The 24327-nt window shown below is 49.5% G+C and overlaps 1 protein-coding gene across 9 annotated transcripts in view; it reads left to right on the forward strand.

Moving 5' to 3' along the window:
* Nucleotides 1-6897: 6897 nt before the first annotated feature.
* The window catches only part of PPARGC1B (PPARG coactivator 1 beta), a 113376-nt gene continuing 95946 nt past the window's right edge, over nucleotides 6898-24327 (forward strand). For 2 of the 9 annotated variants that reach the window (XM_086412411.1, XM_086412413.1), the window contains exon 1: nucleotides 8539-8771. In XM_086412411.1, the coding sequence (XP_086268537.1) occupies nucleotides 8583-8771 (189 nt within the window). In that variant the 5' untranslated portion in view covers nucleotides 8539-8582. Of the gene's footprint in view, nucleotides 7247-8535; nucleotides 8772-24327 lie in introns of those variants that run through there. The other 7 variants (XM_086412412.1, XM_086412414.1, XM_086412418.1 and 4 more) reach the window with 6 other exon arrangements.

Genomic DNA, 24327 nt, shown 5'->3' on the forward strand with positions numbered 1-24327 from the left:
GGAATTGAACTGCTCTTTCTTACTAGATGCTAAGGTTCTTTCCAATTTTTTGCTTGGTATCAGTGTGCTCCTCCTGTATGCCTCCTCTTGTCCCACAGTCATCTGAAAATACTCAGTTCAATTCAGTTCAGTTCAGTCGCTCAGTCGTGTCCGGCTCTTTTCGACCTCATGAATCGCAGCATGCCAGGCCTCCCTGTCCATCACCAACTCCCAGAGTTCACCCAGACTCACGTCCATTGAGTTGGTGATGCCATCCAGCCATCTCATCCTCTGTTGTCCCCTTCTCCTCTTGCCCTCAATCCCTCCCAGCATCAGAGTCTTTTCCAATGAATCAACTCTTCGCATGAGGTGGCCAAAGTACTGGAGTTTCAGCTTTAGCATCATTCCTTCCAAGAGCACCCAGGACTGATCTCCTTCAGAATGGACTGGTTGGATCTCCTTGCAGTCCAAGGGACTCTCAAGAGTCTTCTCCAACACCACAGTTCAAAAGCATCAATTCTTTGGTGCTCAGCCTTCTTCACAGTCCAACTTTCACATCCATACATGACCACAGGAAAAACCATAGCCTTGACTAGACGGACCTTTGTTGGCAAAGTAATGTTTCTGCTTTTGAATATGCTATCTAGGTTGGTCATAACTTTCCTTCCAAGGAGTAAGCGTCTTTTAATTTCATGGCTGCAGTCACAATCTGCAGTGATTTTGGAGCCCAAAAAAATAAAGTCTGACACTGTTTCCACTGTTTCCCCGTCTATCTCCCATGAAATGATGGGACCAGATGCCATGATCTTAGTTTTCTGAATGTTGAGCTTTAAGCCAACTTTTTCAGTCTCCTCTTTCACTTTCATCAAGAGGCTTCTTAGTTCCTCTTCACTTTCTGCCATAAGGGTGGTGTCATCTGCATATCTGAGGTTATACTCAGGAGAACCCTTATGAGCTGCCTCTTCTCTAAGACTCATCATCCACTGAAGCTCTTCCCTGTAATCAGCCCATCATTTCTTATCTATGACCAAAGCCTAGTGATTCGCACTCTAAAATGTGGCCTCCACCCATTCACTCTTCCAGATCCCTCCTACTACTTTCATTGTCTTGGCTCAGGATCCCACCTCTCCCATGGGCTCTTCTCCCAGCCCCACCCAGCTTTCAGCTCCCCCAGCTTCCATGAAAAAACTTATTACAGGGCTTTCCTGGTGGTCCAAAATCACTACAGATGGTGACTGCAGCCATGAAATTAAAAGACGCTTACTCCTTGGAAGGAAAGTTATGACCAACCTAGATAGCATATTCAAAAGCAGAGACATTACTTTGCCAACAAAGGTCCATCTAGTCAAGGCTATGGTTTTTCCTGTGGTCACGTATGGATGTGAGAGTTGGACTGTGAAGAAGGCTTAGTGCCGAAGAATTGATGCTTTTGAACTGTGGTGTTGGAGAAGACTCTTGAGAGTTCCTTGGACTGCAAGGAGATCCAACCAGTCCATTCTGAAGGAGATCAGCCCTGGGATTTCTTTGGAAAGAATGATGCTAAAGCTGAAACTCCACTACTTTGGCCACCTCATGCAAAGTGTTGACTCATTGGAAAAGACTGATGCTGGGAGGGATTGGGGGCAAGAGAAGAAGGGGATGACAGAAGATGAGATGGCAGGATGGCATCACTGACTCGATGGACATGAGTCTGGGTGAACTCTGGGAGTTGGTGATGGACAGGGAGGCCTGGCATGCTGCGATTCATGGGGTCGCAAAGAGTCGGACATGACTGAGCGATTGATCTGATCTGATCTTCCTGGTGGTCCAGTGGTTAAGAATCCGCCTGCCAATGCAGAGGACATGGGTTCGATCGGGATCCAGGAAGATTCCACGTGCCATGGGGCAACTAAGCCCATGCCCCACAACTATTGAGCCTGTGCTCTAGAGCCCACAAACGGTAACTGCTGAGTCCCCATGCCACAACTACTGAAGCCCATGTGCCTAGAGCCTGTGCTCTACAACAAAAGAAGCCACTGCAACAAAAAGCCCAAGTACCACAATCAGAGAGTAGCCCCCGCTCTAACTGCAACTAGAGAAAGCCCAAGTGCAGTAACGAGACCTGGTGCATTCAGAAATAATCTTTTTTTTAAAAAGACTTATTTCATCCTAGCATGTTGACTAGTCTCTCCCCTGCATATTGTAGAGATCACAGCTGTGAGTTACAAGAGAGCAAAGATTATATTATGGTTACTATTTGTGGGCCTGTAGCACAGTGCCTAGCATCTGGCAGGTTCTAAAAATATTTATTGAATCTATCTATCTATTTATCTATCTCAGTTCAGTTCAGTCACTCAGTTGTGTCCTACTCTTTGCGACCCCATGAACCGCAGCACGCCAGGCCTCCCCGTCCATCACCAACTCCTGGAGTTCACCCAAGCCCATGTCCATCGAGTCGGTGATGCCATCCAACCATCTCATCCTCTGTTGTCCGCTTCTCTACATAAACATTATGCTGTAGCAGTTCCAGTTTTTGAATCAGATCCTTAGGATATGTTTCCAAAGGAGCATTATTGATGATTTAGGATAGTGAATGTGAAGTTCAAAGTCCTTTGTAAGTGAACTTGATCCACACAAAATTCTAGGTCAGGTAGGACAGATAGGTTGATCATTAAAAAGGTCCCAAAGTGATAGAGTATAAAGATATTCACAAACAATAGGTACTCAGGCATTCTTACCATCTGCTTGCCTTATTTGCTAGAGATACTAAATTTAGATGTTGCCCTTTAATTCAGGTAACTCTTTAAATGTTGCTGTATTATATTATACATGTAATACACATATATATGTATTTTATACATCTAATTATATATTATATATATGTAGTAACCTGGTAGAATTTACATCTCTGTAAAAAAACAGAATAATTCATATCACTGGACCTTTGTTTCTCCATCTATCAAATGGGTATAATGAGGGACCATTATACCTGTCACACCTGTCTAGGATCATTTTGCTCTGTGAACAGATGAAGAAAAAGCAGGTGTTTCTATTCCTACCCCGCTTCATTATTCCCATGCTTTGTGCACAGTCATTAACAAGGCAGAGGTGAGTGAATGAAAACCTGCACTTGCAAAACTGGGAAACAGTCATAGGCAACTTCACAGCTGTTTAGTGCCCCTCATCTGCTGATTTGGGAACACTTTTCAGCATTTGTAGTGTGTAAAAGAGACAGTGATCTGCTAAGTATCCCCTAAATGTACTGGTGAGTTTATAAGTTGGCCCTACAGGGAGAAGAGGGCAACATAAAGAAATGCTTTGCTTATGCTGGACTTTCTTTTTTTTATTCTGACTCCACTGTGTGGCATGTGGAGCCTCCCCAAACCTACGCCCCCTGCAGTGGAAGCACGGAGTCATAACCACTGGACTACCAGGGAAGTCCCATGATAGAATTTCAGGCACTGAAAGCTCTAGTCCCCAGTTCTGAGACCCTCAACTGACACAGCTGGGTGGTTTCTTCCACAGGCTCAAGCATGAGAAGTCTGTCCTGTGAAGACACCTGACCACGATGCATCCAACCTAGAGCCCCGGCTTCTAGTCCTGGCTCTGTCCCGAAGGGGTGTGTGGCTTTGGCCACATTCTGCTACGTGTTCAGCGAAGCTGATGGGTAACATACACTCCACAATTCTCAAGTTCTACAATTCAATAGGAGACGGAGCCAGCTCTCTAAATTAACAATACAAATCGGGTGACTTCTTAGTTCCTCTTGGCTTGAGTCCCTGCCTCCTGGGACTGGAGAAATAGGTGGGAAATAGGTGTGTCAGACTCCCTGGCCTGGGTCAGAGAATCACTGAGTTGTGGGCAGCTGGCAGGAAACTTCAGTGATGATCAAGACTCATGTCCCCTCTCCCCCATTCACTAGCAAAAATTTACTAAGCAATTGTTCTGAATAGAGTGTGGGCAGGGGTGGCAGCTGTTGTGTTCACTGATTTATCCATGGTTCACATCATCCCAGCTGGCACTTAGTGGGTGCTCATCAAATGTCTATTGACTGATGGGTAGTTTCCTGCAGCACAGTCATTTAGGGGAACCTATTAAATGCAGATTCCTGGGCCCACTGTTGACCTATTGAATTTTAATCTTTGGTGACAGGGACCAAGTATCTGTCATGACTGGGGTCTGCGGTTTACACCGTGCACAGATCTGGCTTCAGATCTCAGCTGTGTCTCTGCTTGGTCTTGGACTAATCATTTCAACCCCTTTTAAGCATTTGTTTCCTCAGTCATAAAATGGATATCACACCGCCAAATACTCAGGGTTGTTGAAGTCAATCTGAGATGATAATAAGCTCAGTTGTCTGGCACATGCGCAGGAGAGAGAAACTGTTAAGTTTGGGCTGGTATCTATAAACGCCCATAATATCTGGGCTAGAGGGTTCAGTAGAGGTCGATTTAGCCCAACTCTTTTGTTTTCTACAGGTATGGAAACAGCCTCAGAGAGGGGACGGTAATTGCAGAAGATTATATAGCCCGTTAGGTTTCTTGAGGGCTTTTATGGATCAGAGAATGTGAAGAGGTTGAGAATCTATTGAGTGGCCTTTAATAAAGGAATCCTTGGGATAAGATGTTTTTGTAAAAGAGGTTAGATATCTCAGATCAGGTGCCTTCTCATCTGAGTCTCTTGCCAACAAGTAGCCCATTCTGAGGACACAGGGATTAGTGAGAAAGGCCTTGTAGCTGGGCAATTAAAGACAAAAGCTTTTGGGTGGCGCTGTTGAGGGCTTCCCTGGGAGGCCCTGTCTGGCACTGCAGCTCTGCCAGGCCAAGGCTGGAGATGGCTAGTCTCAGGGATCCTCCAAGAATGGCCTCTGGGCAATAAAGGGCATAACACCAATCAGAGGTGAGACTGGATCTGGGAGGGATGCTTCTTGGAAACAGCGTCCTGGGAGGCTCTGGCTCTGATGTCTACAAACAGCAGCAAAAAAGCATGGCCTCAGGAGAGCACATGTCTTTAGTGCTGAAGGTGATGATCCTGGTGACAGTAGTGATGATGATGCCTGTGAGAATCAGCACTTCCTCTTTGCAGGCTACAGAACCAAGCAATTAATTTTACATGCATTGTTCCATTCAGTCTTCTCAAGATCCCTACCTGGTGGAAACTGAGGCTTTAGAGAGGTTAAGTAAACTAGCACAAAGCTAGTGAGCACCAGGATTCAAATTCAGACCTATTGGAGTTCAAGGTAGCCAGTAGCATATAAGCTCTGGAAGAGAGGAAAATAACGTTGGCCAGGGCTTCAGGGGACATATATTTCACCCCCATTTTTACAGATGAGGAAACAAAGGACCAGAGAGGTTAGCACTTCCCTCATGAAGTCAGGTACTGTACCAAACACTTTGCATATGTTAGCTCCTCGATCATCATAACACCCCTCTTAAGTAAGTAATTCTATGGTCCCCATTTGTGTAGATGAGAAAACCAAAGCCTGAGAATAAATGACTTGCAGGTGCTCGAAACCAGGCACTCTGACTAGAGGGCCCACGCTCTTAACTCCCTGCGTTGCCCAATACTGGAGTGAGATGTGATGGGCTGGACCAGAGCCTGGGACTGCTGACTCCCAGGCTAGCGCTTCAAAGCTCCATGTAGGCTTTCTCTTGGGATCCATTGTTCCTTAAAAGCGCCCTGAACTAAAGCCCAAAGAGTGAAATCACGCCCTCTGGTTCTGGGAACCTCAAACTGGAGAAGGAAGCTCCTGCTCTGGTGTTCAAGTCTGAGCAGGTGTATTGGGGACTCTCCCTGTACTCTCCTTTCCTCCTCCGGCTGGGAGGGAGCCAGGAAGGGTGGGCAGGGTGGGGCAGGCCTTGCTAGCTTGGGATGGGAGGAGAGCAGGCGGCAGGAGGGCCCAATAAAACAGGTTGAAATCTTCCCGCCTTTCTGCCTTTACCCAGGCGGTGCCCTCATCTCCTGGCTGGCAAACAGCAGGGCATGATGATGAAAGTTCAAGGCTGGCGTCAGGAGGCCTGGGGGCTCTGGATCTGGCCCTGGCACTCACTCCATGCATACCCTTTACCCTAGGCAGTTTTCTTATCTACGAAATGTGTGGTGATGGTAATGGGAGATCTAAATCCTCTGGGATTTTTAGTTAACACATTACTAAGAACCTACTATGTGCCTGGCACTGGAGACACAGTATGTGCAAAAGCAAACTCAGGCCCTGCTTTCATGGGTCTTTAAAGTCTAGTAGGAAGACGTCTGAAGATCAAATCTTCACTGTAACTACGGTAAAATGGCAACCGTTACCAGTGTTTTAAAGGTCTGCAGAGCTAAGGCCGCCGGGAATGATGGAAGTGGCAGGAGAGAGAGTTGACAGTCCGAGGAGCAGCAGGGAAGGATACAGTGAAGATGTGGTTTACTCGGTGAATGTCCGCAGACAGGGAACAGTATTCCGCAGTCGGATGGCTTACCCAAGAAACTGGGAGGCCAGTGGGCCAGCAGGAAGCTGGCTACTTCAAGGCACTGTGGACGTGGTCAGAGAAGGAGTTGAAGTTTTCGGGGGGGAAGTACACAGTGAAGGAAGCCAGAGAGAGAGATAGTTAAGAATATGGGTCAACGCATCTTCCAAAGAAAAGATTTTTTTTAAAAAGCTTCCCCCTCCGAGGAGCCTTCCTTGATTTCTCCACCTTTGACCTATGGTATCCCTCCCTCTCTGGCTGCAGCCCAGCGAGACACTCAAGCCTGTAGGGCAGTCAGACCTGGGCTTTGTTTTCCTGTATTAAACTATATCGTGGCATCAAACGAGGTCCTCTGCCTTCTGAGGCCTCAGTTTCCCCAGCTGTGCCGAAGCAGGTTGTCTCGTAAGGACCCGCCCAGCGCTAACGCAACGTGATTCGGTCGGCAGGAGCAGTGGGCTGCCTGCATTGCTGCGCAGGCATCGGGCTGCTGGCTGACTACCGTCACCCGGCTGCGGGCGCTCTCCTCCCGGGCCGGGGGCCGCGGGCGAGGATCCCGGCGCCACACATTGCGCAGGGAAAGTGGGGTGCGACCCCCGGCTTGCGCGGGCGCCCTGCGGCCCCGCCCCCGCGGCCAGCGGCCCTGCGGCAGCGGGGGCCTGAGCTCCGCCCTCCCTCCTCCCGCCTCCCTCGCTTGCTCGCTCGCTCCCTCCCCCGGCCGGCTAGGCGCTGACTCCGCCGCACGCTGCAGCCGCGGCTGGAAGATGGCGGGGAACGACTGCGGCTCGCTGCTGGACGAGGAGCTCTCCTCCTTCTTCCTCAACTATCTCGCGGACACGCAGGTAAGATCAGCAGGGGCCACGGCCGGGTAGCCAGGGCCGCTGAGCTGCGGAGGCTGCCGCCGCAGCCGCGGAGGCCAGGAGGCAGCGGTGGGCGCATTGAGGGGATCGGGGGTTCCAGACTGCAGAGTCCCCCTTCCATGCACCCTGCGATGCACTTCTTTCTGGGGACAGGGAGCTGGAGGTCCCCCCACCACGCATGCCGGACCGTTGCGGTCGCTACGGCCGCTGGGGAGGGTCTAGCCTTGGTTGCTTGGATTCCGGCCCACCCCCACCCCCCTGCCCACTGAGCTGGGGGGTTCGGTGCTTCCTTGAAGAGGTTGAGCCGCATCAGGTGTGGGGGACCCTCATGCTGAGTCTGGGTGCAGAAGGCGCGCCCTCAGGCTCCCGGCACTTGCTGCCGTACTTTCACGTGGACTTGTGGCCCCGGCGCAGGCGCCTGTCCCGGTCCCCGGAGTCCCCTGATCCTCCGGTCTCGGGTACCAGGTCTGCTACAGCTAGCCCCCTCGAGGCTCTCTAAAAGCTCCCGCAGCGCGGAGTTTTCTGCCAATTGCCCGCTGAAGGCATAGGGGTCTGCAGGGCACGTGGACATGCGGGCGGGGATAGCACCTTCCTGGTTTCGCTATTCGGTGGAGTCCCCGGGGGCGAAAGCCCGGCAGGATGGGGCCGGAGGACTGTCTGGGGGCGTCTGGGTCCCCCTGCAGCGCGCGGCCCCTGGTGCGCGCTCGGCGATGCTGGGGGAAGGGAAGGCGAGGCGGCGAACAGGGCTCAGGCTGCGCCTGGGAGACCCACTGGCGACACGCGCGTGACAGGAGAGGGTGCTCCGTTGGGCCGGGAGGGGCGAGGAAGCTGGTTACTTGGAAACGGGGGCGGGAGGGGGGGCGGTTGCTGCTGGGATAAACTGCCCGGAAAATGCCCGCACAGGGAATGCGCGCCCCCTACCCGTTCCCCAGTTTTCCCCACCCCATGCCTGTTGCAAGCATAAAGTTTGGCCCCATAGTTAGGGTTTTTTTCTACAGTCACCCCGCCACGGGTAGCGGGGAGGCTGGGGGTGCAGCCGAGCCGCGAATGAGACCCCGGATGCGGGTGCACGCCGGAGGCAGAGGGGCTGCTGGGCTCTACCGGGCGCGGCTTGCTAGGGCTGGTTTGGTACCTGGAGTCTGAGCGCCGGTGCCGGCTTGTTTTGCATAACACTGGAAGGGAGGGGGAGGGGGGCGGGATGTGGGAGGGGAGAGAGGGAAACTTTGCTTCTTGTTATATCTGCCTGTCTTGGGCGGCAGCAGCTGTCATGGGACCGGGTGGGCGGGGAGAGGCTTGCTAGCTGACTCCTTGCCGTGAGATGCGACTTGGAGGGGACGCAGCAGCCGAGACGTTCAGCTCTGGGGGACTCTGGGTGGCGAGTCCCGCTGGCTGCTGGAACCGCGCGACGTGGCCGGGTGTCGCCGAGAGGAAGCCCGCCACGCGCAGAAGAAGGCCGGTCCCTGATCGCTGCGGACGTCCATGCGTCAGGGAGCCGCGGGGCCTCGTGGTCGGTGGCGGGATCGCTTGGGTGGGTTCCGGGCACGGGCCGCAGGGGCTAGTGGCATATGATCGAGCTTCTCTAGGCCCGGGGAAAAGTGTGATGAATGGTCTGCGCGCGGTAGTGTGTGTTTGTGTGCACACGCCGCGCGCATCGGGCGCGTACCTTTACCTCTGACGAAACTGCAGTGGAGCTCCAGTGGCAGTCACCGGGCGCCGGCACTCGCCCCGGGCCCCTGTCTGCTCCGAAGGCCGATCCCAGCCTCGGCACCACCACCGCGCCCCCAGCCCCCTAGCCCCCAGCCCTCTAGCCGACAGCATGGGACCGGGGGGGACTGGATACAGGGTGGGCAGAGTTGCTGCTAGAAAAGTTCTACCCTCGGCCCTCTCGCTTGTCCGGGGGTGTCTCCAAACCCCTCTACTAAGACGCGGATGTAGGAGGCCTGAAATAGCCAGAGACTCGTCCAGAGACCCACAGGAAGAACTCGTCCACTTTGGACCCGACCCTAGGTTTCAACACCATCTTCTGTGTTCTTCGGCTCACATTTGCCGTTTTAGCCGTCCAAAGTGCCTACCCAGCAGGCAAATTTCACCAAAGGAAACTAGAAATTTGGGTAATCGTGTATCAGCAGAAGCAGTGCAGTGGAAGTTAATCTGGGACGTTTTGCTTTTTTTATGTAACCACGTGATGGGCTGAGGCCCTTCGGGTGATCTCTGCCGTCCCAACTTGGGAAGTGTAATTGATAGGGGGAGCTTGGCAGCCGCCCCTAGAAGGCTCCGAGAACCAGCCGGAAGAGGACCTGGGCGGGTCTTCGCGGGCCTCCTCATTTTACAGTTGGGGATCGAGGCTGTGAGGGCTGGACGGCTGGTACAGGACCATGCAGCCAGTGGGTGACAGAGCCACCCAGGGCTCCTGACTCCAGGTCCTGTGTGTTACCTCGAAATAGCACTGGACTTGGAGTCAGAAGGCCTGAGTGGAGTCGCCTTCCCCACTCTCTGGCTGGGTGACCCCAGAGCAAGCCATTTTAACCCTCGAGCCTCCTTTCTCCCATCTGTCAAATGGGGCTGGTGGTGCCGGCAAGAGAAGCCCAAGGCCCGGTGGTTGGGGGTGAGCACTCTTTGCATGTGAAATGTCTGGTCCTTCCTGTAACTTCCTCTCCTCCCCCTAGACCCTCCCTGGCCCTCCCCTTCACCGTCTCCCCCTTTGGAAGGCGTGGGGAGAGTGAGTAGAAAGGTAATTTATCAGCTTTATCCCAAAGACTTGTCTTTGGCAGCTAATCCTGGGTTAGATAGAGGGAGGATTTCTGTTGTGGAGACTTAACTTATACCCATTCAGGTCAAAGTTCAGAAATTCAACAGATTAAGGGTTGTGAAAGTTTCTTGGAAAGGTTGGGGGCATGTGTCGCAAAGGACTTTGTGTTGGCTTCTCCTTGTTCCGGGCCCCTGCCTGTAGTGCCCTCACCCACCATCCCTGTGTGGCCCTCTCCTCTAGCAGGCCTCTCTAGCCCAGCTTGCCCTGCTTTCTCTAGCCTCTGGTTGTCTTAGTCTGTGTTATACAACCAAGCATTTTGTGTGTGAGTCCTGTGGCCCAGGAAGATTCTGGAACTAGAGTTGTGCCTTTCATGTCTTTGTGCCCCTGTGTCACCTGTCACTGTGCTGAGCTCCTTTGCTTAGCTCTTGGCTAGGCACAGAAATGACAGACAAGGGACGTTCTCAGGCTGGCTGGGGGGACAGCTGGGCCCAGTATGGGGAGAGAGGAATGCAGAGGGCTGCAGCTGTGGGCAGTGACTTAGGCTCCAGAGACCACATAGTAAGCCCACACTATGGGTTGTTTGAAGACACTTGGGACATCAATCATAGATGTGCAAACTGTCAGAGATGGCAGGATCTTTATAAATCATCAAGTCCAACTCCTTATCATTTAAAAATATTTAATAATAGAATTGTTAGGAAACACTGGCAAGCATAAAGAAAAAAAATGAAAATATGTAATCTTACCCAAACATAACCACCGTTAATTTTTATATGTGTTTTCTGACTTTTTGTTTCCTATTGATTCCTATGGATTATATCTTTTGTACAAAAATGGAATCATTCTTTGTATAGTAATTGTAACTTGGAATCACACTGTTCCAACATGCTTTTTTTTGTCTTCCAAACAATATACTTTCCACATCAGCAAGTATTCTACCTAGTATCTTAATATCTTAATGGTTATGTAATATTGAGGGTTGAACCAAAAGGTATTTAATCAATCCTTTATCGTTAGTCATGTAAGTAGTTATATATATATATATATATTTTTTTTTTTTTTTTTTGCTCTTGTAAGCCATGCTGAAATGAATATCTCTGCGTATGTCTTCTTTTCTTCATTTAAATTCCTAGAAATGAATTACTCTGTCAAAGGAACTATGCAGGCGTTTGGTAAACACATTTCTGGATTGCCTTCTAGAAAGATTGTGCTAATTTGCACACTAGCATTGTGTGGGAATACCCAGTTCCCCATTACCCAGAAAACTCTTGGCATTTTAATTGTTTTTCATTTTTACCAGTCTATTCATCAATAAATTTTGTCACCTTATTGGTTTAATGTGCATTTCTTTGATGACTTGTGCTGCTGAACCTTTTCCCCAAATGATTATGGGCCATTTATGGTCTGTTCTGTGAAATGTCGTGTTAGTGAATTTGGCCCATTTTTCAGTTGGTATGCTGTTTCCTTGTTGTTCTAAAACTGGATCTGAACACCCGAAGGAGCACCTGCCACATGGAGAACTGGAAAAAATGGCTTGACTAGTGTTGACTTGCTTGGTCTGGGATGCTGCTGCCTCCACAGCCCCTGAAACCAGGGCTAACTTCTTTTCTAAGTCAAAGTTCTGGCCATCTATGGGGCAGGTTGAAGTGCAACCTTTGCTGGGTACCTTTACCCACTCTTCATCTGTGTGAGACCCAGGAGACTTAACTCTTTCACCTGAGCGCAGAAGGGGACACATTTGCTGGCTCTGTTTACCAGAGACCCAGGGTTCACTTTCATTGGGGCTTCCTGGCTGGTGCTAATGATTAGGATGCTTGTGGAACCCAGGAAAGGCAATGGCCCAGCAACTGGGCCCTGGGGGTTTATGTTTCCCCTTCACCCTAGGGCTTTCCTCTCCCCAGCTGCTGCAGGCTAGCCAGAAGCTTCATCATTGCCAGGATATGAGTCACCCTTTTCCTTCTCTCTCTGGAACAAAAGAAGGAATACTGGTTTGAGTCAGAAGAAGCCTTGCAAATGGGGGCTTATGCTGGGAAGCGAGTCCCTAACATAAGCACTGCAGTATTAATAGCTATCTCCTCCTGCATTATCATCATCATCAATGCCATTTATTGAGCATCCTCTATGTGCTGTGTGCTCTGCTGAGCCTTCTGTTTGCATTATTACATTTCATTCTCATAAAGATTCTACAAAGTATAGATGTCATTATTCCCATTTTACAGCTGAGGCATTTACAGTTTCAGAAAACTCATTGACTTGCTGAAGATGATCTACCTGCATTTCCTTGGAATAAGTGGAAATGCCAGGATCAGTGGGCAAGGTCCCCAGACCTCTTGATTCCAAGTTCCATGAAGACAGGGACTACTCTCTTTCTATTCATTGTCTTCTAGCACCTTGAGCAAATGAAGGCAAATTGTCAAGAGAGAAGGCAGAACTACTTCTCTAGGCCTCTGTTCTTCAATCTATGAAATGGGGATACTAGGCCCTAACTCTCAGGATTGGAAATTAAATAATAGAAAGTACATAAAATGAGCATCTGTTGTGCACAAAACTTTGAATCCTTCTGTCTCTGAAACACTTTAGAAGGGCAAGATCAAGGATAGAAGGATAGAATTAACTCCTGCCCATGCAAACTTTTCTCTGTAAGAAAGGGAAGCACAGTTCTTGTGATAAGGATGGAGGGAACCCAAATAAAGTCATTTAGAAGAGAATGAGCAGGGTTGTTTACTGTCTCTCCCTCTCCAACATAGTTGAATGCCTCAATTACATCCTGTGGACACTCAGCTGATGAGGAATCAATTGAACTGGATTGACCTTCCTGTTACTCTCCCTGACTTCCGGTCTGGGTCCTTGTCCATTCACAGCTGGGTTCGTGTATTTACTATCACACCAGACTTTGTCCTCTCCTGATTGTCCTCAGCCCCGATGGCAGATCAGTCCCCCTAGAGCACGTGTCTGATGCCACCCCGTTGCTCACACATCATGCATGGCTCCTTGCTGTGCTTAGTTGCTCAGTGTCTGCGACTCTTTGAGACCCCATGGAGTGTAGCCCACCAGGCTCTTCTGTCCGTGGGGATTCTTCAGGCAAGAATACTGGAGTGGGTTGCCATGCCCTCCTCCAAGGGATCTTCCCAACTCAGGGACTGAACCTGGGTCTCCTGCATTGCAGGTGAATTCTTCACTGTCTGAGCCACCAAGTACTCTTAAATGCAAACCTAAAGTTTAACTTCATGTGCTAAGGCCTTCAGGTATTCGAGGTTGAAGAGTTAGGCCCCTGACTTTATCACAAGCTGTCTGCTTTCTCTTTGGGATCCTGGCCTGCCCCAGGCTATGTCATGAATCTTCCAGGAGGTATTGGCTCATTCAGCTATGTTCTGTCTCCTGTTGGAATTTCTACTATTTGCGTTATTCATCCTGCATAAGACTCAGCTCCCACGCTATCATTTTGGTGACATCTCACATCCAGGTACCACTGCTCCATCCCATATGTAGCAGAGAGCATTCTGAAGTCAGCCTGCCTGGGTTTGAGTCCTGGTTCTGTGATTTACCAGCGGTGAGACCTTTGGTATGTCATGTGACTTCTCCGAATTTCCATTTCCTCAGGTGTAGAGATAACGATAAATAGTACTTCCCTGATAAAGCTGTTTCACTATGGAGTCAATGAAAATCAAAGGACGTATGGATTTAAAGCACCTCACAGAATGCATGGCATAGAAGTACCCAACAATAGATGCATCTCTTGTAACATATGTCTCGTTAAGTATTTAGGAAATCACTCCAGATTGTTAAGCTCCATGAGGGCAAGGATTTTTGTTCACTTTGTTAAACATTTTTTTTCCCACAATGAATAGACAAATGCCTGGAACACAGTAGCCATTCAGAATCCTCACTGGGTGAGTAAATGAGCTAGACTATGAGCCTCTTCAGAGCACGTGTTCATCAGACGAGGCAGATTAAAAAATCTTTTGGAATGACCTGAAAGTTCCTCTCCAGACATTCATCCCCAGCATTTTAATATATTCATAGCCTACCTGTGTTTCAAGCCCCTGCTCACACGTGACCACTCTGGAAAGTCTGTGAAGCACACTGTTCTGCTGACATGGAGGGTGCCACTTACTCTCTGCTAGCGCTTTGTCTTATTTTCCGTGCAGCATGCAGGATCTCAGTTCCCTGACCAGGGATCAAACTCATGTCCCCTGCAGTGGAAGTGCGGAGTCTGAACCACTGGACCGCCTGAGAAAGCTGTGCCTGTGTGCTTTTATCCCTATAACTAGAATGACAGCTCAGGAAGGGCAAGAAAAAATATTTTTATCCTAGTCTGGTTTTGTGTTTACCCATTAGGTAGGCAAATTTTTGAGCAGAACAATGTTTTATATGACTAGGTGTCAGGTTCTCTGCAAAGAACTTCGTATTTTAAACATTTTATCATGGAAAAATAGCGAACGTACAGAGCCAAAGCCAGTGGCAGGAAGGGAATCGAGAATGTCCATGCCACCGTCACCCGGCTTTGGCCACTTTTGACAAGCGGCCACTCTTGTCCGTCCACTCACAGACCACATGCCATCTGTGGCTGTTCAGTGTGTATCTGTGAAGAGACTTTTGAATACTGTTGCAATGGTTTCTTGCAGTGTGAGATTGCTTCTGTTTTCCCCATTTTGTAAGTGATGAACTTGAAGCACGGAGAGGTTAAAGCAGTCATGTAGGGTCTGGGAGCTAGTGAGTGTCTAACCTGGGATTTGAACATGGGTTCTTGAGCAGCTCCTGGTGGCGCAGATGGTAAAGCGTCTGTCTACAATGCGGGAGACCTGGGTTCGATCCCTGGGTTGTGAAGATCCCCTGGAGAAGGAAATGGCAATCCACTCTAGTACTATTGCCTGGAAAATCCCATGGACGAGGAGCCTGCTAGACTACAGTCCATGGGGTCGCGAAAGAGTTGGATATGACTAAGCGACTTCACTTTCTTGAGCAGCTCACTCTCCTTGGCTTGGGAGGGCCCTTGCTGCTAAGTCGCTTCAGCCGTGTCTGACTCTGTGGGACCCCATAGACGGCAGCCCACCAGGCTCCCCCATCCCTGGGATTCTCCAGGCAAGAACACTGGAGTGGGTTGCCATTTCCTTCTCCAATGCATGAAAGTGAAAAGTGAAAGTCAAGTAGCTCAGTCGTGTCGACTCTTCACGACCCCATGGACTGCAGCCTACCAGGCTCCTTTGTCTATGGGATTTTCCAGGCAAGAGTGCCGGAGTGGGGTGCCATTGCCTTCTCCAGGAGGGACCTTGGAGCACATCAGATCAACCCCTACCATTCCCAGAAGAAGGGACCCTGCGCAGAGAAGGAGAAGCCACCTTGTTGGACGAGGCCTAGGTCTCCTACTCCCTGACTAGTTCTTTTCCGGTATCAGAACTTGAGGGGAGGGTGGGTCTTGGCTCTGGGGGAGGGACAGGGTGATGGCCCGAGTAGAGACTCTGCTGCCCGAGGTGGCCAGGCTTTGTGGTGGCTGTAGAGTCCTGGGGTGCAGATCACCACCTCCTTGCACAGGCTGCACGTTCTTCCAGCTCTCACTGTGCCTAAACCCCGGTGGGTTCACCCATTCCTCTTGCAGTTGACCTTTGTTTTTCAGTCGCTCAGTCGTGTCTGACTCTTTGCAACCCCCATGGACTATAGCACACCAGGCTTCCCTGTCTGTCACCAACTCCCAGAGCTTGCTCAAATCATGTCCATTGAGTCAGTAATGCCATCCAATCGTCTCATCCTCTGTCATCCCCTTCTTCTCCTGTGTTCAATCTTTCCCAGCATCAGGGTCTTTTCCAATGAGTCGGCTCTTCACATCAGGTGGCCCAAGTATTGGAGCTCCAGCATCAGTCCTTCCAATGAATATTAAGGATTGATTTCCTTTAGGGTTGACTGGTTTGATTTCCTTGTAGTCCAAGGGATTCTCAAGAGTCTCCTCCAACACCGCAGTTCAAAAGCATCAATTCTTCAGCACTCAGCCCTCTTTATGGGCCAACTCTCACATCCGTATGTGACAACTGGAAACACCATAGCTTTGGCTATACAGATCTTTGTTGGCAGAGTAATGTTTCTGCTTTTTAACATGCAGTTGACCTTGGGTTTTCTCATTAGGCGCTCAGGACCATCCCTTGAGGGAGACAGGGTTGGGAGACAGAGCTGAGAGGAGGAAGCTGGCCTGAAGGCACATAGCTAGCTAGGCTCTGGTGGCAGCAAGGCTCCAGGGCTCCTGCCCTGCCCTTCCTTTAAGGCAGAGCCTGAGCTGCCCCCCGGGCCCCAGGTCTAGAGTAGGAGGCCAGAGAGACTTTTACAAGTCAAGGGCAAAGTCTTTGATTAATTATCCCCAAAGGCCTGTAATTACTGCTCTGTCTTTTAGGGAAGAAAACAAAGGTTTGCTCTAATTATTTGTTTCAGTGGCTGAGAGGGCTTTGAATCCTAGGATTGTACTCTGCTTGGGGTGAGCCCTGTGGCCTTTGGCACAAGAGTTTTTGTGTGTGTGTGTGTGTGCCTTAGCACTTTTATCTAGGAAATAGGACTGATAGTAGCACATACTTAAGGGGTTTTATCGGGAAGGGAATGGCAACCCACTCCAGTATTCTCGCCTGAAGAATTCCTTGGACAGAGGAGCCTGATGGGCTGCAGTCCATGGGGTTGCATGCACGACCGAGTGACTAACACTTTCACTTGGGCTTCCCTGGTGGCTCAGATGGTAAAGAATCTGCCTGCAATGCAGAAGACCTAGGTTTGGTCACTGTGACGGGAAGATCGCCTAAAGAAGGAAATGGCTACCCACTCCAATATTCTTTGCTTGGAGAATCCCATGGACAAAAGCCTGATGGGCTAGTCCATGGGGTTACAAAGAGACGGACGGGACTGAGCAACTAACGCTTTTACTTTTTCAAGGGGTTTTACAAAAGGCTGTTTGAGATGATGCCTGTAAAGTGTTTAGAAATGCTCAGTGTATAGGAGCCATTGTTAAAAAACAGAAAAATATAATTCAGACCTTGCTATTTATCTTCCCACTGAACTCTTGGTCCTTGATCCTGTCTTAGCCCTGAGGTTCCTAGTATTATGATTTCCTTCACCCTATCTTTCTGCAGGGACTGGAGAGGAATCCCCTCCAGCCTTAGCCAAGTATTCCCATGCTGACTTTTCGAAAAGCAAATCCAGTTAGATGCTACTTAAAGAGAGGAGAAGAAATATCCGTGATTAAGAGCTCTGGGCTTTGGAGTTTAACTGCAAAGGGTTTAAATTTGTATTCTACCATTTACTAGCTGTGTGACCTTCACCAAGTGTCTTAACCTCTCTGACCTCAGTTACCTCATGCAAAATTGGTGATAATTATAGTATGTTCTTAAGATAACTGCAGGAGAGAAATGTGCCTGCCACATTGCCTGACATATAGTAAGCACCCACCTGACATATAGTAAGCCACTGTGAAGATGACAGTGGTAATTATGTAAATACACCAAGGTAAACTTGAGCTTTCAGGGAGTTGGGAGTGCCTTAGAGACCATCTTGCTCAATGCCCTTACCTTGAGGTGAAGAAGCAGACAGGGAGCAGACTAGGGAATGCCTTCATATCGCCCAGCCTGGCTGCTGTCTGCTTGGCCAGAGCTGGCTCTGCATAGCAGGGACTCAACTGTCTGGGACCCACTGTCTGGGAACTCAGCCGGGCGAGCCCTGCTTGGCTGAGATGGATGCTCCCCGGCAGCTCTGCTGCCGTGTTTTTTCCTTGTGCTTGCCTGGCAGAACAGAGTCATTTAGCAGAGGGAGAGTGAGGAGACGTTAGAAACCAGGCCCTGAGCAGTTGCAGCAGCCGGCCCACGAGTGGCTCCCTGATGTTGCCATGGCAAACAGCCTTGGCAACGTGGCTGCTTGAACCTTATTTCTGGTCTCAGGCTCTTCTCAGAGAAGTGTGGTACCCAGGACATTGGGGAGGGCCCTGCCCTGGTTCTTTGGCACTGAGGATGACCCAGCCTCCATGCTGCTAGTGACCCCAGACCCCAGCAACCCCTGCTCAAAACATCTGCAGGATCATCTTCAGTGACCTGCAGAAGCAAGCTCCTTAGTACAGCATCCAAGACCTCAAATGCTTACCCATTTATCCATCTATCTGTCCATCTATTATTCCAGTACTGTTGACCATGCAGCACTGTACCCATTGCCACAAGAGCAGAACAATATATTATTTTTAACATGAATCCTGGTGTTCCTAGACTGCCCTCCTCTTCAACCATATCCTTCAACAGTGATGATGATGAGAACAGTTAAAAACTGCTAACCCTTTCAAGAAGAGCATTTAATTTCAGAGGAACCCTATGAAGTGGGGTTTACCCAACTTTGCAGTTGGGTAAACTGAGGCTGACTTCCAGTTTATGGTGCTAATATTGTTTTGCAGTTCCTTCCCTATACATGGCAACCCCTAGGACCCCTACCATGAGGTATCTGTTGCCCCTCCCCAACTCCAGCAGCATCCTTCAAGGCCTCAAGGGCTGCCTCCCCTAAATCCCCCTCTGAGAATTGCTCCCCCTTTGCTCTGTGATCCTATAGTCTATAACAGAATTTACATCTCCTATCTTCATTTTGTATTCTGTCACCCTGATTAGTTTATATCTGTCCTTTAGCCACTCCAAAACAAAGCACATGGGGAAACTGGCTATGAGGGTTTTGAATGTCCTGGTGAGGCATCAGCAAAGGTTTTTGTTAGTATTGTTGTTAATAACAGTAAGCATAGAAAGTAGCTAACATTTCATGACCGCTTAATATGTGCCAGTACTAAGATAGGACCTTCAGGTACATTGTCAGGTAAAGGATTCTCAGCTACTTGGAGAGGTCGGTGCTATGACAAACCAGAAAACTAAAGCTACCAGATGTTCAGTGACTTGCCCTCTGTCACCCAGACAGACAATGGAAAGGCTGGGATTTGAGCCTAGGTCTGCCTGGCTTCAGAGCACATGGTCTTAGCCACTGCAGTGTGACCAATCTGCCTGAGCATATAACAAGGACTGGAATGGGGTGATGGACAGCGGGATGGAGGCGTCTAAACTTGGCCTCAGCTTGGGGGTGCTCACTGGAAGTGAGTGGATGTGGAAGAGAAGAGACAGAGTGCAGGGGGCTCAGAGTGGTGTCCCTATAGCAGAGATGGGGGTGCGGTGGGGCACAGAGGAGAATTTGCTTCGGGGGAAGATTTGTATGGGGAAGAGACCTCTATTTATTTTGGACCTTCCCTGGAGCCTTGTTAAATGCAGAACTCTGGTCCCAGCCTGTGATAACTTTTATGTGTTTATTCTTTATGTTCTCTCTTTTCTGACCAGTCAGGACCAGAGCTCCCTAAGGAAAGGGATCTTGTCAAGCTGGTTCAATATCAGATCTCCCAATGCCTTGACAGCGGCTGGTATACTGTAGGCCCCCAATAAATATCTGTTGAATTATTAAATGAATGAACAAATGCCGTTTGATCTTTCAGGAAAGTCACCAGCCATTTGCCTGGCCACAGAAGCCTCTTCTCTGTGTGTGGAGCTAGGATGTGTGGGTGAGGGGGGAGTTTAGGAGGATTGTGCTAGTCCCCACAAGGAACCCACTGCCCTTGTCTCCAAGATAAGCCTTGCACACAAAGGAATCAGAGGACAAACATCTTTTGGAGCCTCCAGAACCCCCTATCAGAACACACGTCTAGTGGCCAGGTCTTTGTGGAATGTTAAAACACGGGTTAGGAATCCAGTCTATTGCTCTGGCCAGACTGGGGAGGGGCTCAGAGCTTCCAGAATCTACAGGGAGGGATTTGGTCAAATGTTGCCATGTCTTCCAGGGAGACCAAAACCAACACCTTACACCGGGCCTCATGTCCATTGCCCAGCTGCTTATTCCATTGGGTCTGGCCTCCACTCTGGAGGAAAAAAGTAGAGAGCGAATTCAGAGAGGTAAAGGGATCATTCAGGAACCCAGGACTGTACTCTCCAGCCCAAGAGGATTAGCTCCAAGCCACATCCATCATTCCTTGTTCAGAATCGCCTGGAGACTCAGTCTCTTCCATAGAAGATCACCCCTCACCTGTCCCACCTAGGGCCAATTCACTCCTTGTTTACACACAGTTCTTACAAGCTTGGGAGTCCTGTCCAAGCCTCAGGACATTAGAAGCAGCAAGTCAGTTCTGTTAGTGTGTCCATGCAAGCATGGGGTGTGGGGTGCATGGCAGAAACACGTGGATTCAGCACTGAAATCCACTGGCGCCTGAGCAAGCAGCCCCCTTATTCTGAAAACATTACTTTGCAAAAGTACAAAGCTAATGCACTGTAGAGACAGTGTATCATCCCGGAGGAAAGGTATATTCTGATCAGTGGTCTCTGTTCAAGGAAGCAAGAAAGTAAAATGTATTTTGGTGTCACTGTCTAAAACAGGAGGTCTATCAAGAGGAGGAAAAATTTCAAAGTTGTCTATAAATGAAGCTTATTGTGAGCACACATTATTTCTTGATAATGGCTGATAAAGAAGGAGTTAGTCTAGCTGTAAAAGTTTCTTTGAAAGTTGATGCAATCTTGTCACGTGAGAGGTTGTCTTTTGGATTTCCAAGGCTGCATGGAGTAATAGAAAGGGCCTATGTCACATGCTCATTGGCTTCAAGAAACTGTGTAGCCTCTTGATGAAAGAAAGCTGACCGTCTGTTTTAAATCTTAGCTCTATGGCTATTAGCTGTGTGACCCAAGGAGTTAGCCACTCTGTGCTCTCATTTGCCAGCTCCCAAATGGGAATAATATTAGCTCCTGGGCTTCCCTGGTGGCTCAGAGGTTAAAGTGTCTGCCTCCAATGCGGGAGACCCGAGTTTGATCCCTGGGTCGGGAAGATCCCCTGGAGAAGGAAATGGTAACCCACTCCAGTATTCTTGCCTGGAGAATCCCATGGACGGAGAAGCCTGGTAGGCTACAGTCCACGTGGTCGCAAACAGTCGGACACGACTTCACCTTCACCTTCACCTTCAAATGGGAATAATAATAGCTCCTACCTGCCAGAGTTGGTAGAACTAATCAGTAGTTCTCAGCCATGACTGCATATCAGAATCATCAGTGTAGTTTAAAAAAAAATAATAATTATACGTCTGAGGCCATCCCAGACTTATTGAATGAGGATCTTTGAGAGCAGCCCCTTAAGTGTCTGTGTTTTTCGAAAGCTCCCTGTCATAGACACACTTCTTTGGTCCTAAACAATCAGATACTATTCATAGAGTGTCTGGAATGAACTCTGTTGTCTCCTCCCTTCTCTGTCCTTCTAGCTTTAGTCCAGAGCACAGGATACAGATGACCCAGAAGCAGATACAAGGCCCCTTTATGATGCCTGTGTAAAGCAGGGTGGCTTCCTTATCTGGCATTTCTGCTTGACCTTCACATTAATCTCGTGTTATAGCAAGAGGTGATTGCAGCCATGAAATTAAAAGACACTTGCTCCTTGAAAGGAAAGTTATGACCAACCTAGATAGCATATTCAAAAGCAGAGACATTACTTTGCCAACAAAGGTCTAGTCAAGGCTATGGTTTTTCCTGTGGTCATGGATGGATGTGACAGTTGAACTGTGAAGAAAGCTGAGCGTTGAAGAATTGATGCTTTTGAACTGTGGTGTTGGAGAAGACTCTTGAGAGTCCCTTGGACTGCAAGGAGATCCAACCAGTCCATCCTAAAGGAGATCAGTCCTGGGTGTTCTTTGGAAGGACTGATGCTAAAGCTGAAACTCCAGTACTTTGGCCACCTCATGCGAAGAGTTGACTCATTGGAAAAGACTCTAATGCTGGGAGGGATTGGGGGCAGGAGGAGAAGGGGGCGACAGAGGATGAGATGGCTGGATGGCATCACCGACTCAATGGACATGCATTTGAGTGAACTCTGGAAGTTGATGATGGACAGGGAGGCCTGGTGTGCTGTAATTCATGGGGTCGCAAAGAGTCAGACATGACTGAGCGACTGAACTGAACTGATAGCAAGAGGAGAGAGTATGTGCATGCTAATTCACTTCAGTTGTGTCCAACTCTCTTGGACCCTATGAACTGTAGCCCACTAGGCTCCTCTGTCCTTGGGGATTCTCCAGGCAAGAACACTGGAGTGGGTTGCCATTCTTCTCCAGGGATATTCCTGACTGAGGGATCTAACCCACGTCTCTTGTGTCTCCTGCGCTGGCAAACAGGTTCTTTTCCTACTAGCACCACCTGAACAGCTTTCCCATTTTACAGAGGGGCAAGTGGAGCCGCAGAGGGTGATCGGATATGATCCTGCAGTGAATCAGATGTTTGTCTTTGTCCCTCTGTCTGTCCCACTAGAGCCTCAGCCACACACACACACACATTTCTGGGGCAACTCAGGAGGTGGGGATCGTGATGACTGCAAAGGGCGTGCATGGGTTGGAAGAAGGAGAAAGGAGGGAGCTCGAGGGAAACTAGGCTGCTTACAGACCCTTAGAGACCCATCTACAGGCTGGTGCAGGTTGTCCTACCTGGCCCTCTGATGGTGTAGAGCTGGAAGCCACTTCTCCTGATGCCCAGTTAGTTGTCCTCCCAGCTCTATGTGCTGCTTCTATGGAGAAGACAGAGTTTGGCTCCAGTGATAATAGGAGTAATCTTCCAGCTAGTGTGGTGAGGCCTTTGCACATGCTGTTGCCTCTGTCAGGAATGCTCTTCCCAGGCCCCCTCACCTCCTCCAGATCTGCTGAGACATCACCTCCTCAGAGAAGCCTTCCCTGATCTTCCTGTTCTGTGCACTTTCTGTTGCAGTTCCATGCTCTCTTTTCTTTAAGGTATTTAATCATCCCAGGTACTTTCTTGTTTACTACTTTTCGCCCCATTGAGTGCCTGTTGCCCCATCAGAACTGGATATTGCCTATCTGGTTCCCACTGCACCCCCAGAAGCTAGCCTAGGGCCTGATGCATGGTTGTCGTTCATTGAATATTTCTTGAATGAATGAGTTGTGTTGAGCCTTTAATCTGTACTGGCTGTGTGCTGAGTTCACCTAACTCTCCCAACAGCCCCAGGACATAAAGCCCCAAACTTCAGATGAGGGGCCTGAGGCTCAGAGGGTGAGTGTGGGCCGGGGGACTAGCTCCTCTGCTGCCCAAGCCACACACAGGCACATGGGGTCCCAATAGCACCCTGCCCCCAAGGAGTCATGCCCCAGTGCTCCGGTGACCTCATGCCACTTTCTTCCTTGGGTTGGGCAACAGCACCACCCTCTCTTGTGGGTGTCACCACGGGCACCTCTCCAGCAACACCCAGGCCTCCAGCACTTGCCTTTTGTCCTCGTGGCCAAGGGAGTGGCTGCCTGGCGCGCACTTTGTAGACCAGCCCCCTGCAGGAATGTAGCTGTCTTCCACCTCTGGAGGTGGTCTCAGACCAGTCAGTGCAGCAGGTGAGCCTAGAGGACAATGATGGTATCTTGCGCACGTGTGCTAAGTTGCTTTAGTTGTGTCTGACTCTTTGCGGCCCTATGGACTGTGGCCCGCCAGGCTCCTCTGTGCATGAGATTCTCCAGGCAAGAGTACCGGAGTGGGTTGCCATGCCCTCCTCCAGGGGATCTTCCCAACCCAGGGCTGGAACCTGCCTCACTTACATCTCCTGCATTGGCAGGTGGGTTCTTTAGCACTAGCGCCACCTTCCTAGAAGCTTGCTTCCCTAGGGACAAAATGGGCCCAGTTTAGTGGATTGAAGTGTGGGGAGAGCAGAGTGGGCGAGAGCAGTGGTCCCCAAACTTTTTGGCACCAGGGACTGGTTTCATGAAAGACAGTTTTTCCATGGACCAGTGGGAAGGGGGATAGTGGTCTCAGGATGATTCAAGCACATTACGGTTATTGTGTACTTTATTTCTATTATTATTACATTGGTTCCACCTCAGATCATCAGGCATTAGATCTTGGAGGTTGGGCACCCCCGGGCTAGAGAATGAGATCAAAAGCATGAGAGGAAGGAGGGAAATGTAGAATCTACCCCAGAATGAGAAGTCCTCTTTTGCTCAAGTTCATGCATGCTAAGTCACGTCGGTCATGTCCAACTCTTTGCAACCCCATGGACTGTAGCCTGCCAGGCTCCTCTGTCCAAGGGATAATCCAGGCAAGAATACTGGAGTGGGTTGCCATGCCCTATTCCAGGGGATCTTCCTGCCTGGGGATCAAAGCTATATCTCTTATTTGCTCAGGTGACCTCACAGTACATTTTCAAGGATCCAGTTGTGGGACAACCAGAGGACGAGAGGTGTCAGTTGGTTCCAGTAATGGACTCAGCCTGGGGTCTGGATTGTGAGGGTCAGTGGAAGGCAGAGTAGAACAGTGGTTAAGAT

The sequence above is a fragment of the Bos grunniens genome, chromosome 7 (assembly GCF_055505025.1).
Source record: "Bos grunniens cultivar Pamir isolate PY7600 chromosome 7, Bosgru_T2T1.0, whole genome shotgun sequence".
Taxonomy (NCBI): Eukaryota; Metazoa; Chordata; class Mammalia; order Artiodactyla; family Bovidae; genus Bos; species Bos grunniens.